At 37.9% G+C, this 16,601-nt stretch overlaps 1 protein-coding gene across 8 annotated transcripts in view; it reads right to left on the minus strand.

The window, feature by feature from the left end:
• ppfia2 (PTPRF interacting protein alpha 2) overlaps positions 1-16,601 on the minus strand; it is a 956,251-nt gene that overhangs the window by 719,552 nt on the left and 220,098 nt on the right. For all 8 annotated transcript variants that reach the window (XM_039761756.1, XM_039761753.1, XM_039761757.1 and 5 more), the window contains exon 3: positions 6,044-6,091. In XM_039761756.1, the coding sequence (XP_039617690.1) occupies positions 6,044-6,091 (48 nt within the window). The remainder of the gene's footprint in view (positions 1-6,043; positions 6,092-16,601) is intronic.

The raw sequence follows: 16,601 nt of genomic DNA on the forward strand, positions 1-16,601 counted from the left end.
TGTGCACTGGGGAAATTCTGAAAGACTAGAAAATGGCAAATATTATCCCTTAATATAAAAAGGATAATCAGGCAGATCCAAGCAACTATAGGCCAGTAAGCATAACACGTATAACAGGAAAATTAATGGAAGGAATTATTAAGGATAAGGTTGAGCAATGCATCATAAGAACAAGAGCTTTACTGAACACTCAGCATGGGTTCAGAAGAGGGAGGTCGTGCTTTACTAAAATGCTGGAAATTTATGAGGAAGCAACAAAAGGATATGAACAGAATGGAGCACGTATTATTTATCTTGGCTTTCAGAAAGTATTTGATAAGGTGCCACATGAGAGGTTGGGCATCAAACTAAAAGAAGTGGGAGTTCAGGGTGATGTTTTAGATGGGTGAAGAATTGGCTCAGACACAGGAAGCAGAGGGTGATGGTGCGAGGAACCTCATCAGAACTGGCCGATGTTAAGAGTGGTGTTCCACAGGAGTCAGTGTTAGGGCCACTGCTATTTTTAATATATCTAAATGATTTGGATAGAAATATAAGTAACAAGGTAGTTAAATTTGCAGATGATGCCAAGAATGGTGAATTGGCAGATAATCTGGAATCCATTGAATTACAAATATTACAGAGGGACTTGGACAGCATAAAGTCTTGGGCAGGTTTCCGGCAGATGAAATGTAATGTCAGTAAATTTAAAGTATTACACACAGGAAATAAAAATGTTAGGTTTAAATACACAATGGGAGGTCTAAAAATTTAAAGTACACCTTATGAGTAGGATTTAGGAGTCATAGTGGATTCTGCACAAAACCCAGCCACAGGGGATGCACAAACCAGTGTGTTTCTTCGTACCGGTCCCAAGCCCAGATAAATGGGGAGGGTTATGTCAGGAAGGGCATCTGGTGTAAAATTTTGCCAAATCAATATGTGGACAATAATACAAATTTCCATACCAGAATGGTCGAGCCCCGGGTTAACAATGACAGCCACCAGTACTGTTAGCCAACAGGGTGCTGGCGGAAATTGGGCTTCTGTTAGCCGAAGAAGGAGAAGAAGAGGGAAAGACGTGTTCAGAGGCAGGAGGAGAGGAGGTAAGTAAATAGAGTGGAACAGAGGGTAGGAACTTTGAATGTTGGCAGTATGACTGGTAAGGGGAGAGAGTTAGCAGATATGATGGAGAGAAGGAAGGTTGATATATTGTGTGTGCAAGAGACTAAATGGAAGGGGAGTAAGGCCAGGTGGATCAGAGGTGGATTCAAATTGTTCTATCATGGTGTGGATAGGATGAGAAATGGGGTAATGGTTATTCTGAAGGAACAGTATGTCAAGAGTGTTTTGGAGGTGAAAAGAGTGTCAGGCAGACTAATGATTATGAAGCTGGGAATTGGAGGTGTGATGATGAATGTTGTTAGTGCATATGCACCGCAAGTTGGATGAAGTGATGAACAATGTACCCAAGGGACAGAAAGTGGTGATTGGAGCAGATTTCAATGGGGATGTTGGTGAAGGGAACAGTGGAGCCGAGGAGGTGATGGGTAGATATGGTGTCAAGGAGAGGAATGAAGAAGGTCAGATTATAGTGGATTTTGCCAAAAGGATGGACATGGCTGTGGTGAATATGTATTTTAAGAAGAGGAAGGAACATTGGGTTACGTACAAGAGTGGAGGAAGTTGCACACAGGTAGATTACATCCTATGCAGAAGAGTCAATCTGAAGGAGATTGAAGACTGCAAAGTGGTGGCAGGAGAAAGTGTGGTTAAGCAGCATAGGATGGTGGTCTGTAGGATGACGTTGGAGATCAAGAAAAGAGTGAGGGCAGAGCCAAGGATCAAATGGTGGAAGTTGAAAAAGGAAGACTGCAAGGTTGAGTTTAGGGAGGAGGTGAGACAGACACTGGGTGGCAGTGAAGAGTTACCAGACAGATGGGAAACTACAGCAGATGTAGTAAGGGTGACAGCAAGAAGGGTGCTTGGCGTGGCATCTGGAAAGAGGAAGGAGGAAAAGGAAACCTGGTGGTGGAATGAGGAAATACAGTAGAGAATACAGAGGAAGAGGATGGCAAAGAAGAAGTGGAATAGTCAGAGAGATGCAAAAAGTAGACAAGAGTCCAAGGTGATAAGGCGCAAGGTGGCGAAGGCTAAAGAAAAGGCATATGATGAGTTGTATGAGAGGCTGGACACTAAGGAGGGAGAAAAGGACCTGTACCGATTGGCTAGACAGAGAGACCGAGCTGGGAAAGATATGCAGCAGGTTAGGGTGATAAAGGATAAAGATGGAAACATACTCACAAGCAAGAAGAGAGTGTTGAGCAGATGGAAAGAGTACTTTGAGAGGCTGATGAATGAGAGAACGAGAGAGAGAAGAGGTTGAATGATGTGGAGATAGTGAATCAGGAAATGCAATGGATTAGCAAGGAGGAAGTAAGGACAGCTATGAAGAGGATGAAGAATGGAAAGGCCGTTGGTCCAGATGACATACCTGTGGAAGCATGGAGGTGTTTAGGTAAGATGGCAGTAGAGTTTTTAACCAGATTGTTTAATGGAATCTTGGAAAGTGAAAGGATGCCTGAGGAGTGGAGAAGAAGTGTACTGGTGCCGATATTTAAGAATAAGGGGGATGTGCAGGACTGCAGTAACTACAGGGGAATAAAATTGATGAGCCACAGCATGAAGTTATGGAAAAGAGTAGTGGAAGCTAGGTTAAGAAGTGAGGTGATGATTAGTGAGCAGCAGTATGGTTACATGCCAAGAAAGAGCACCACAGATGCAATGTTTACTCTGAGAATGTTGATGGAGAAGTATAGAGAAGGCCAGAAAGAGTTGCATTGCGTCTTTGTTGACCTGGAGAAAGCAAATGACAGGGTGCCATAAGAAGAGCTGTGGTATTGTATGAGGAAGTCGGGAGTGGCAGAGAAGTACATAAGAGTTGTACAGGATATGTACGAGGGAAGTTTGACAGTGGTGAGGTCTGCAGTAGGAGCAACGGATGCATTCAACGTTAAGGTGGGATTACATCAGTGATCAACTCTGAGCCCTTTCTTATTTGCAATGGTGCAATTGTGATGGACAGGTTGACAGATGAGATTAAACAGGAGTCCCCATGGACTATGATGTTTGCTGATGACATTGTGATCTGTAGCGATAGTAGGGAGCAGGTTGAGGAGACCCTGGAGAGGTGGAGATATGTTCTAGAGAGGAGAGGAATGAAGGTCAGTAGGAACAAGACAGAATACATGTGTGTAAATGAGAGGGAGGTCATTGGAATGGTGAGGATGCAGGGAGTAGAGTTGGCGAAGGTGGATGAGTTTAAATACTTGGGATCAATAGTACAGAGTAATGGTGATTATGGAAGAGAGGTGAAAAGAGAGTGCAGGCAGGGTGGAATGGGTGGAGAAGAGTGTCAGGAGTAATTTGTGACAGACGGGTTTCAGCAAGAGTTAAAGGGAAGGTCTACAGGACGGTAGTGAGAACAGCTATGTTATATGGGTTGGAGACGAAGGCACTGACCAGAAAGCAGGAGACAGAGCTAGAGGTGGTAGAGTTAAAGATGCTAAGATTTGCACTGGGTGTGACGAGGATGGATAGGATTAGAAATAAGTACATTAGATGGTCAGCTCAAGTTGGACGGTTGGGAGACAAAGTTAACGAGGCAAGATTGCGTTGGTTTGGACATGTGCAGAGGCGAGATGCTGGGTATATTGTGAGAAGGATGCTAAGGATAGAGCTGCCAGGTAAGAGAAAAAGAGGAAGGCCCAAGAGAAGGTTTATGGACGTGGAGAGAAAGGACATGCAGGTGATGGGTGTAACAGAACAAGATGCAGAGTACAGAAAGATATGGAAGAAGATGATCCGCTGTGGCAACCCCTAACTGAAGCAGCCAAAAGAAGAGGAAGAAGAAGTGGATTCAGCACAATCAAGTTCCAGACGGTGTTCAGATGCCTTAAGAAGGCAAACAGAATGTTAGGTTATATAGCACGATGTGTGGAGTACAAGTCCAAGGAGGTTCTGCTCAAGCTTTATAATGCACTGGTAAGGCCTCATCTAGAGTATTGTGTGAAATTTTGCTCTCCAGATTACAAAAAGGACATAGCAGTGCTATAAAAGGTCGAGAGAAGAGCAACTAGGTGAATTCCAGGACTACAGGGGATGAATTATGAGGAAAGATTAAAGCTGAGCCTTTTCAGTTTCAGCAAAAGAAGATTAAGAGGAGACATGATTAAAGTGTTTAAATTATGAAGGGAATTAGTACAGTGGATCAAGACTGTTAGTTTAAAATGAGATCAACAAGAACATGGGGACAGAGTTGGAAACATTAAGGTTAAATTTTGCAGAAACATTACTTAGTTTTTCTTTGCACAGAGAATCACAGACACATGGAAAAAGCTACCAGGTAGTGCGGTAAACAGTAAAAATTGATTAACTTTTAAAACTCGTCTTGTTTTTTCAGAAGAATTAAGTGGATAGTACTGGCGAGCGCTGTTGGACTGAATGGCCTGTTCTCGTCTAGATTGTTCTAATGTTAATGTTCTAATATCAATGTTAAAAACCTTCATTAAAAAAATCCAAGATTTGAGCATGTTAAGAGAACATAGAAACTCTGTCATTTTTCTTGTGACACTGGTTAAAATGGATATCCATGAGTAGAGGAGTCAATTTATGAATGTCCAGTTCTTCTCATTTTTTGGTGTTATTTCAAAATTTTTCATAGATTTATTTATTACTAATTCATTTTATTAAAAATGCGTTTCTGTGTTTGAGTACACATGTTGAAGGATGTAAGTTGCTAGTAAACGCTCGCCTTTACTAGGGTACTGTGGTACGCATATCAAATGAAGTTGTGGTCACCCTCACATTGTATAAGGACTATGGGTGACTGTGTCTTCCATCTGAATATTATGCTAAAAAAGAATTAAATGTGTTTAAGAATTTCACATTTTTGACTATGCTTGAACACACAGAGTTTTGGTTTTTGCCCCTAAGAAATAAAGAAAATTGTGCGATTCTAGTTTTGACGTATCCAATCCCCCTTCCACTCAGACAGCATCATGCATGATTCTAATTGTATCATTTTGTCACAATAAAGGATCCAACAAAATGAAGACAGGAAAGCGAGTAGAATCTACTTTAGTGCTAGTCAGACTGACCAATCTGATTCTTTGAGTGAACAGCACTCAAATGTTCCAGCTTTGTAGAATGATCTTTTCCCGTGAGTGGGGTTCATGGTGATGTCATTGTGAAATTTTAAAGATGGTTATGTGGAACAAGTCAGGGACAGGAGGGGAGCGAGAAAGAGAAAGTGAAGAGTCAACGATATACTTCAAGAGATGAATGAAGAGAAATTGGGCAAGTGTGAGTAATTAAATTGAGTAGAAATTAAAAAGCTGGAAAAAAAATCAGGAAGAAATCCCAAAAGTATATTTTGTATATGTTATTCTGCATTTTCAGCTCAACGCCACCAATTAAGGTGAGAAGTTTATTTGGGATGTCTGATACTGGACATTGGTCTAGTTAATAATAAAAACATACTGCAAATACACCTGAAAGCTGAGGGAAGGAAAGGGCAATTTCTGTGTAATTTTACTGTTTTTCATCTTGGTGTGCCTCCCAACATTAGTATCAATTCCAATCGAAAATAGATACTCTCACAACCAGTTAATCCAGTTCAGGTTTGATGGAGGGGCAGAACTGTCCTAGCAGCATCGAGAAAAAGGTGGGGACCAGTCAAAACTGATAATAAAAGTAAATCAAATTACTAGTTATAGAATACTTTCAAAAATGGATTTTAAAATTGAATGAAAGGAGGACAATGGGCATAACCTTGGCAGCTTGAAACTTCCATGAAATGTCTTGAACTCAAACACATAGATTATGGAGGAAGGCATTGAAATGGTTCAGTGCAGGGAACAGCTGTATTATGTTTATATAGATAGATAGATAGATAGATAGATAGATAGATAGATAGATAGATAGATAGATAGATAGATAGATAGATAGATAGATAGATAGATAGATAGATAGATAGATAGATAGATAAAAAAAGATCTCTTACCAGAGGAAGCAAATGTGCTGCAAACTTAACACCATGTTCAGAGGTCAACTACAGAAAGAAAACAAAAAAGGTTATTCAAACATATAGAAATAACCATCTATTAGATTCAAACGGTCTTGCATGAATTGTTATAGCAGTATCACATATTACTGCTGCAAAGGAAACAGACACTGTAGGCTGCAAGTGAAAATTGTGAATGTATTTCTTTTTTATTTTTTTTTTAATTCACCTTTATTTACACAGGGAAATTCCTTTGAAATTAGAGACTCTAAGTCTTCTGGTATAATCTACCTATACAGTACTACACTAAAATATAAAGAATAGGGATGGTTATGTTACATTATATAAGTCACAGAAAATGTGTCCTTAAAAGGATTTTTTTTTAAATATTAAATTGTTGTAGTATTCGTCCTTCATAGAAAAATTCACAGAATTTGAATTGAGCCTCTTTCATTCAACCCTGTCCAAATCAAAGATGTTACACAGAGCTGACAAGATTACATTTCATCCAAATGTACTTCATTTAGCACAAATAATTAAGAATTTAGTAAAAACAGAACTATTTTCTGAATCCATTCTTCTGTTCAGAGTGTATCCTATAAAACACTGAGTTTGGGTGTTGCTTGTGCTATTTTTTTTAAACTTTTTTTATTTGAGGATCCTGATCTTTAAAGCAAGGCTATGGAGTCAGAATCGGAAACAATTACTGGACTACTGGAGTCAGAGTAAGTAAAGACGTACTGACTCCTACTGAATGTAAATTGCAATATAATTAGTTAAAATTTCTAGTTTCACATACAGTATACTAATTCAAATAAACTATATTTTGTTCTAGCCTTTTGATAAACATATAACCACTTTTAAGTTTTGTTAAGTTTTGTCTTTTGTTTAGTGTTACTCTATGTCTATAACTTCATTCTTTAATAATACAAAAAAGACACAAGAGCATCACTTCAATCTTTTAACCCAAAATTTAACACGTTCAGGTCTTAAAAAGCAGCCTGATGATTCATGTTGGCATGGATAAAATGCTTTGTGTCCTGTATATTATGTACTTTGAGTCAACATTGTAAATACACTACCATACAAAGGTTTGGGGTCACGCAGACATTTTCATGTTTTTGATAGAAATCCTTACCTTTTTTATCTAGACACCATTAGATTGATTTAAAAATATAGCCAAGTCATTACTAGTGTGCATAATGGCCATTACTGCTTGTAATGACTGATTTTAAGTTTATTATTTACATATGGCTGCATAGCCCCATTTTCAGTGGCCACCCCTTCAGTGCCTTAATGGCAAACTCCCTTGGCTTATCCTTCATTAGCCATGTTTAAAATGATAATTGGTTATCAGAGAAACCTTTGTAATTGCACTAGCACTACTGAAACCTGTTATTCTGTTCACTTTGTTTACAACATACTGACATTCCTAAAGTTCTGTTCTGGATTCAAAAAATTGACAAAATAAAACAGCTTTCTGAAGAAACATGTCAGTCTATTTTTATTTATTTATTTATTTATTTTCAGAATTAAGGTTATTCTATGTGTCAGATTGCCAAAAAACTGAAGATTTAATAGCATCTGTAAATCTGACATAAAACTAGAAGCTGTTATGAATTTCACTTTTTATGTTATTTCATTTTTATCTGTTGTTTTTTAGTTCCAATTTTGTTTTGGACCACTGAATAAGTAGCATTATTTATTAATGTTTTCATCGGCACCATTTTGTTTCATATATTTTTAAAAGGCTCTGATTTTTTGTGCAGTTTGTTGTTGGAAACAATTCTGTTGCAGTCCTATTGTGGTGGTGTGTGATGGTAGTACATTTGTTGTTATTTGAGACAGAGTTGCGTTGGCATCCAAAATTGTTTGGATAAGCAAATAAAATCTATGCGTGTGCTTTTATTGATCCAAGGTTACATTAGCAATTTCTTACGATGACAATTTTGGGTTATGTATAGAATTTTGGTGCTGGCTATTTAGATCTTGTGGTTAATGATTTTTCATCTCTTGATCCTGCCATTTATTTCCATCTTGACAGCACAAAAGTTAGGTAATGTCATGCCGCCCTATAATTTAGACCTCTACAGAGTCATCTTTTTAACAGAAGGCCTTTTTGTATTGCACATGAACAAATTTATACCTGTGTTAAACTTTTTAAAAAAGAGTTGTTCATATATAGGGTAAAAAAAACTTTGGAAGGATATTTATTTTAATAACATTAATTCTCCTAGCTAAACAGAAATGATGAGAAAAATGGTTATTAACAAATTATTTGGTTGCTTCTATAGAAATGTGATGGTATTTGAAGACTATTCACTGGGAAAGCCAGAAAGATCGGTTTAAAAAGTCAAAGTAAAAAATTTAAAGAAATCTTAAGCTAATTATGCAATTATTTTCCCTAAATATAATTTCTCAAAAAATTCTGAAACAAGGTCTTCTATTATCTGAAAAGACTGAACACTTGGCAGTGTGCGCTGCCATCTTATATAGTTGTGGAAAAATGATTTACAACATAATTGATGTCTGGCTTACTGTTCTTGGAATTATCTTGTGTTGCTTCCATAAACACAGCTAGGACTGCCATAGTTCATTTAATAGTCAGTGTTTTGTAAAATTCTGTTGGATAACTATTTGGACCAGCATCTTTCCAGCACTGTATGGAATTTACAGAATCTTGGATTTCGGAGAGCCATAGTGGTTTGTCAAGCTTGGCTAAACATTGTAGGCTTTCCTTTTTTATGTCTCATCATCTCCGGTAAATCTGTGAAGCAACAGTGCTTACCACTGTACCCCATGCCACGAGAATGATATTTATGGCACTTACTGTAAATACATATTATTGCATTCATAAAATTTCTCAAACTGTCTAACATATTCTGTTATTTAAAAAATGTGGCAGGATTGTGTTATGTGCCTGGGTCATATATGACCAAAATATTTATTTTATTCCCTAAAGGAAACTAATGTTATTGCTAATACTGTGCAATTATTTGATTTTATGCACTTTGACTCATGTCTACGTCAGATATGATCAAAACATTTATTTTTTATTTCAAAGAAAAGTATTGCTGCAACCTCAGATTCTGTTCAGTTATAGCTTTTTTATTATTTTTATGTACTTTATGATGTGCCTGTGTCAGATGTGACCACATTTAAAAAGGAAACAATGAATAAACATTACTTGTTCTTCAATACATTCATTTGTGTTGCTTTAAAATTATTCCCTGCTACTTACAGGCCGCTGAAAATGTCTGGCCCAGCTACATTTCTTGGTTTGAAAACCTGGCCTAACTAAATTTGTAATTAAAGAGTCCTGCTAAAGAGAAACTGGGTGAGATGAAACTTAACATCTGTCTAAGCTCATAAGCAGGTTAAACACCTGCACTATCTGACAAAAAATATCACAAATAACACCTCTTCACAACATTACGGTATTGTGTAGATGGGAGTCTCTTGATGAATACAAAGAGGACTGTTTGATTTATCTTAGGTAGATTGCCCAGAGGGGACTGGGTGGTCTCTTGGTCTGGAATCCCTACAGATTTTATTTTTTTCTCCAGCCTTTGGAGTTTGTTTTTTTTTTTTGTTATTTCTGTCCACCCTGGCCATCGGACCTTACTTATTCTATGTTAATTAATGTTGACTTATGTTTATTTTTTTATTGTGTCTTCTATTTTTCTATTCTTCATTTTGTAAAGCACTTTGAGCTACATTTTTTTTGTATGAAAATGTGCTATATAAATAAATGTTGTTGTTGTTGTTGAAGAATTTCTTGACACTGAAATTGATGTGCTCTGGACATGGGACACCAAATGGGTTTAACTGCTAACATTAAAAAATATGAAGATACAATAAGCAGAGGATTATCAAAACTAAATAACTGTAAATTGGACAACTGTCACTCTTGCTGTTGAATACTGATTTCTGTTGTGACATGCAAGTACTGTTATAGATTAGAATTTGGTGTAAATAACATAAATCCATGGATTCAACCTGCCTTATGCGAGTGAAGAGTTAAGGGTGGTGGTGGTGATGGTGTGTGGAAGTGTGTTACAAGCATATATTAAGTCTCTTAATGCCAATCTATCACTACATGCATGTTGTAAGGCATCCAATCACGTGCTGATCATGTGGATCCCTTCATAGTCACAGTCTAACCTTTTGCAAAACAATAATTCACATAGTATTACATCCACAAATGAGAGTGACTACAGTTTACTACACTGGCCTGCACATTCCCTAGATTTCTGTCCAATATGTCACCTTTAGAAAGAGCTGGATTACAGTGTGAATGTGTGGTCAAAAAATTTCAGGAGCCGCATAATACTATTGAGTCAGCATGGACCAAAATCCTTCAGGAATATTTTCAGCACCTTGTGTGATGCATGCCTGAAAGAATTCAAGTTGTTATGGAGACACAAGGAGGCCTTAGAAAGTACTAGAAATATTCACCTAATAAAAAGGCCACTGCCTATGCATCAATGTTTTGCTTTCATATTTTAACATTTTTTCATAAATTAGGATAGTCCGAGTTATGATAATGAATTTCTGGTTGCTTAGTAAGGACTAGTAAACAGAGCTCTGGGATGGCCACCATGGTGACTGACTGTTAAGTCTAACTGTAATTTGAAGGAGTTTTCCCGTTAGTGGCTGACCTCCTGATTTTATCAGGCTGCCACATTTGCTCTTTTTAAATTAAGAATTAAACTGTAGTGTTTCATTTGGCAACGCTGTCAGTATTGATCACATTTGGTCCACCATGGTGCTTTTGCTCAACATCTGGCTTGTTAAACAAGAAAACAAAGTCACTGGAAAATATATTTAGACCTAAAAATGGAATCAATTTGCAGGGAACAGGCTCAGGTATTAATGACATTAAAGAACTGGCTTTTGCTGGATTCATTATGTCATTGAATTTCAGTATTTCCTCATTAAAAAGATGTACAATTGTTTGGCTTTACTAAAGGTATTTTAAAAATTAAAGGTCATTTACAGTAATTATTTCTGTGGTGCACTCAATCAAATATCTTAACTAAAAATGAGAGTTTCAGGTAAGGTTTACGCATCAAATACTCTCTGATTAAAAGCCTGCTTGCTTGCCCACGGCACTCCAGTGACTAGGCAGGGTCATCCATATTTAGCATTAGCATTCCCTGAGGTGGCGCAGAAGTTAATGCTACTGTCTCATACCATCAGAGACTTCAGTTCAAATCCCCACCTGGTCACAGTTTGTGAATACTTCACATGATTTCCCTGTTTGTGTCATTTTTCCTCACATATTCCCAAAATGTGCAGGTTAGCTTAATAAGTGACTAAGTGTGGATCTGGGTACAAAAGAAACCCAAGACAGATTGGCACCATAGCCAATAGAGCATATCTTTAATTGCTTTTTGTGCCAACTAACTAACAAATTGACAGTGACATTGCGTTTCTCCAAAAATACTGACCACACATTCACAAAAAAGTAGGAAGGTGAGACGTTACAAGTGGCTTCTCTGAAAATTCTTATTGTGTGTGAACACAGAATAAGTACTTAATGGTAAGGATAAATGGAAGAAAAAAAAGTAGCATATCAGAAGTTTTTCTAATCTACCATGTTTTTTCAGCATCCATTTTATACAATCTCTTTCTCTATTTTATCACAAGGCACACTCACCAACCAAAATCTATGTGATGTACAGACTTAACAATATTTCTTTAGATGATAGATGGAATCCAGATTCTGGGGACAAACACCATTCCTGTCATGAACTGGAGTTAGAGCAATAACGATAATGGGGTTGAGGTCCCCTAAAAGCTTCACTGACTAGGCGAGGCCTCCTATGCCTGCCTGGAAAAAGCCTCACCCCAGTGGTTTTATTACCAGCTCTACTGGCCTGCCTTAGACCTTGCAGGCCCAAAAGGGATTTAAGCCACAGAATATACTTAAAATGTCCCAAAATTATATCAAAAGCCCCACAAGAGGGGAATGATAAAAAATCACACACAATCTTTCTAAAAGAAAAGGTTTATTTTCGAAAATTCAAAAAGATACAAAGAAAAGCTTACAAGAGCAGAAAAGTGACAAAAAGGAGTTGCCAAAATGCAGTCCAAAGGAAAACAAGGAAAACATACTGTATGTCTAGAGGGACGCACAGACCTCTACAGGCTCTATAGGCACCTTGACCGCCATTACGTATCAGGATGAAATCCTTGGACCCATTGTCAGACCCTATGCGAGGGCAGTTGGTCCTGGGTTCCTACTGGTGCATGACAATACCCGGCCTCATGTGGCGAGAGTATGCAGGCAGTTCCAGGAGGATAAAGGAATTGATACCATTGACTGGCCCCTACGCTCGCCTGACCTAAATCCAACAGAACAACTCTGGGACATTATGTTTCGTTCCATCCGATGCCGCCAGGTTGCACCTCAGACTGTCCAGGAGCTCAGTGATGCCCTGGTTCAGATCTGAGAGGAGATCCCCCAGATTAGGAGCATTGCCCAAATTGTCAGGCATGCATACAAGCATGTGGGGGACATACAAACTACTGAGTAAAATTTTGAGTTGAAGCAATAAAATTTTGGAAAAATCGACTAACCTACTGCATAATTTTTTCAAATTGATTTTTGGGGTGTCTTTGAATTCAGCCCTCTGTTAGTTGATAATTTTCATTTCATTCAAATGATGTTGCATCCTTTTACTTCTAACACATTACCCAGTCCATATAGGTATAGATAACCAGCAGGATTTTTTTTCTTATTGAGAACTGATGTGTTTTCAGTGTTCGTTTAATTTTTTTGAGCAGTTTATATGTGATGCATGACTGGACTTAGAAACTCTTTAAACAAAGGTAATGGCTCCCTCTCCCAGGCTGTAGGACTCAGTTTAAATAGCCTTAGTGAGGTCCCAAAAGTGGTGACACCAGGGTGACCCTGCCTCTTGGGGCTCAGCGCACATATGAGAAGGAGCATCAGTATATTTAAAGGGACTGTAAACTATGACAAAATCAAACATAACTCAAAAGCAACAATAAAATATCTAAGCAAACATTAATACATAACAACACCCAAGGCAACTCCAACAGGTATATTTCAAAAACTACTGACTTCTCATTCGCTTCTTGGCATGACAGTTAGCACTACTCCCTAATAGAACCTGGCAATAAGATGAGATTTGCAAGCTGGTAACGGTCTGTATGGAGTTTGCAACTTCTCCAGGCCCCCTTGTCGGCATTCTCCTGGTCCTTTACTTTCCTTTCCCATTCAAAAGAAACAAATATTCAGTTAATAGGGGATTCTCAATTTTTTTGGAGTGTGATAATGGTAAATGGTAAATGGCCTGTATTTGATATAGCGCCTAACTAGAGTTCAAGAACCCCCCTAGGCGCTTTACAACACAACAGTCATTCACCCATTCACACACACATTCATACGCTGGTGATGATAAGCTACTATGTAGCCACAGCTGCCCTGGGGCACACTGATAGAAGTGAGGCTGCCGAACACTGGCGCCACCAATCTTTCCAACCACCACCAGCAATAATGTAAGTGTTCCTCCATATGAATGAGACCTGTACAGAACATCCCTAAACTGAGTAAAAAGAGGGCTCATAAAAAAACTGATAAACAGTTTAAAGTACATATGAAGCCTGCCAGGCACACCGTCTCCTCAGAAGATGAAACTCATGGGCAGCAGCAGTATTTAGGTTTTCACTTCACTTGTATAACCAAATGTAGCTGGGGCTCAATGTTCCTAATTTTACCAGTAAACAGCAAAGGAAAGCAAATAAACAGATCATCATGATCAAGCACTGCTGTGTGCCTCTCCAGTGACTCACTGTGGTGAATACATGATTCATGAATATTAGAGCAGATCTTTAGACAGAAGCCTTAGAAAACTCAAATTTAAAAAATCTGAATATAAAGGGCCTGTTTAGGAACAAAATATGAGGCTCAATTGCATTTATGTTTACAGGTTTAATGCTTTTTTCATTGCTTACCTTATAAGTAAATACTTACAAAGGCATCTTTGTCTTGCTTATGTATTATATATCATAAATATGCCACTCACCATATAATGTTGCATACATTGATTTTTTTTTTTGTTTGCCTGTTGGCACTGTACTACTGTCCCTAGTCTGAGGGAAACATGCAAATAAGGATTTTGTGTTTTGTCCATACATGACAATGAATTTGAACTAAATAATTATAATAGAATTTAAAAAACACCATTAGAGATACTGAGTGCCTTTGTGTTGTCAGTTTGCTGTTCATATAGGGCATGCATGGCCTTCCTGCCACTACCCAATGCCATGTTCTCAGGTCACCTGGCATCTCTGTATTCACCCACAATGTGTGCCTGTGTTATCTGTAGGCTCAGTGAGAAATGCTTTGTGCCCAATGCTGTCAGATAAAGCAACAGCTTTCTAAGACCTCAACCTAAATAAAGAGTTATGAAAATGACTGGATTACAGATAAAGTTTTTAAACTTGTATGTTTAGGAGCATTGCCAAGGGCTGGTGTCGAGTTGCTAAAGCAGCAAATGGTAAAGCCTAAGGCCAATGTCGTAAAGAGAAAGGGGAGACGGGATGATTGCCAGTGGAAGGGCTCAGGGATCACACTTTGCAATGACCAAAGGAGATGGCAGTGAGAGAATGAGAGAGAGGCTCTGGATGCTGCAGAAGGCCTTTGCTAGGGAGAGGTGATACTACAGCATTTGTGCTCGAGTGGTCAGACTTGTGGAAACTGGAAATACTAGGGGGAAAAACCCCAGAGGGCACAAGAAGAACACAAAAACTCCACAAAGACAGTGACTAGGCCAAACATAGGTCTCTGGTGTGCTCACCACTGTGCCACCATGCCGTGTCTCCAATCAATTAGTCAATATTTATTGTACAAGTCTGCTATCAAAGTAAATGCTTTTAGTAAGTGATTAATGAACAGGAACAATGCTGCACATCCTCTCTTCTGTAAAAGAACAATTTTAAAATTTTCTCCTTGCCACAAATTAATCTATCTATCAAACAATCTTGATCTGTCAAATAAGTTTTAAGAATAACAGATACAACAAAGTGATTCCTAAAGCAATTAAATCCATCAGCCCATAGACATCCTAGTTTACATAGCAGACTTTAGGTATATTTTATCAGAATTAATATGTACAGTGTAATTTACTGAAGAAACAGTCAGTTTTTAATTCATGGATCAACTGTAAAAAGAAATGCAATCACAAAACAATTACATTAATCAATTGATCAATTGCAATCTTCGACTTTACATATTGTCCTGTAAATACAACACTGTTATACACCATTTAGTAGTAAAGTACAATCAATCATTTAATCAGTCCTTCTTTGATCTACCTGAATTTAAATTGTTATGGATGAATAAGTTTGAGTGTGTGCTCCGGCATGTCTATGATAGATCAGTGTTGATTCTAGGATTGGCTCCTGCTTTGCTGTTAGAGTTGCTGGCATGAGTGGAGAGCATTTGAAGTAAATACAGTTGAAAAATTTCTAATACTGGAAATGGTATTACACAATAAGTAAAAGAAAATGAACAAGTACAAACAATACAATACCACATTGAGCAACCACACCTTTGGGGAGATAGCATTAGTAGGCCTTTAGTATTCCCTACGAAGATAATCAAAATTTTTTGCAGTCATATCTCATTACTCTGAGCTTGCTTGTACAGAATACATTTTTCATTCAACAGATCTTAATCTTCAATGGCAACAGATTTCAAAAACACCCTTCGAGCTCCCATGAGGTTTGTCGATAATTCTGCTTCATTTCACAGTTCCATTCACACCTTCTCATTTATCTGAATCTGTTTCATTTCACTGCATTGCTGACATGATGGCACGTTCTAGCTTAGATAAATCTGTAAATGAAATGAATTAATCCGTGCAATTGATTCAGTTAACCGAACTGAAGCAAGTGTGCATAAGGAATCAATTTTCTTCACTCCACTGCGCAAGAAGGTAAAGAGAACAAGGGCTGCTAGCAGACGCTAGAATAGTGAGATATGACATACTGTATATACACATACGCACTTACATATACAATATATGTATAGATTTAAGCATACATTTGAAACAAGGTGAAATTGGTCCTGAGCAAGGTGTGTTAATACCAATTGCATACAGAGTAACATTTTTTACCATATATAAAAGCCGCCCTAGGTGAAAAATATATGCTGAGCCTACATACAGTGCATCTGGAAAGTATTCACAGCGCATCACTTTTTCCAGTTTGTTATGTTACAGCTTAATTGCAAAATTAATTTAATTCATTTTTTACCTCAATATTCTACACACAACAACCCATAATGACAACGTGAAAAAAGTTTACTTGAGATTTTTGCAAATTTATTAAAAATAAAAAAAATTGAGAAAGCACATGTACATAAGTACTCACAGCCTTTGTCATGATGCTCAAAATTGGGCTCAGGTGCATCCTGTTTCCCCTGATCATCCTTCAGATGTTTCTGCAGCTTAATTGGAGTCAACCCGTGGTAAATTCAGTTGATTGGACATGATTTGGAAAGGCACACACCTGTCTATAGAAG

Source organism: Polypterus senegalus, chromosome 8 (assembly GCF_016835505.1).
Source record: "Polypterus senegalus isolate Bchr_013 chromosome 8, ASM1683550v1, whole genome shotgun sequence".
In the NCBI taxonomy this organism is placed as follows: domain Eukaryota; kingdom Metazoa; phylum Chordata; class Cladistia; order Polypteriformes; family Polypteridae; genus Polypterus; species Polypterus senegalus.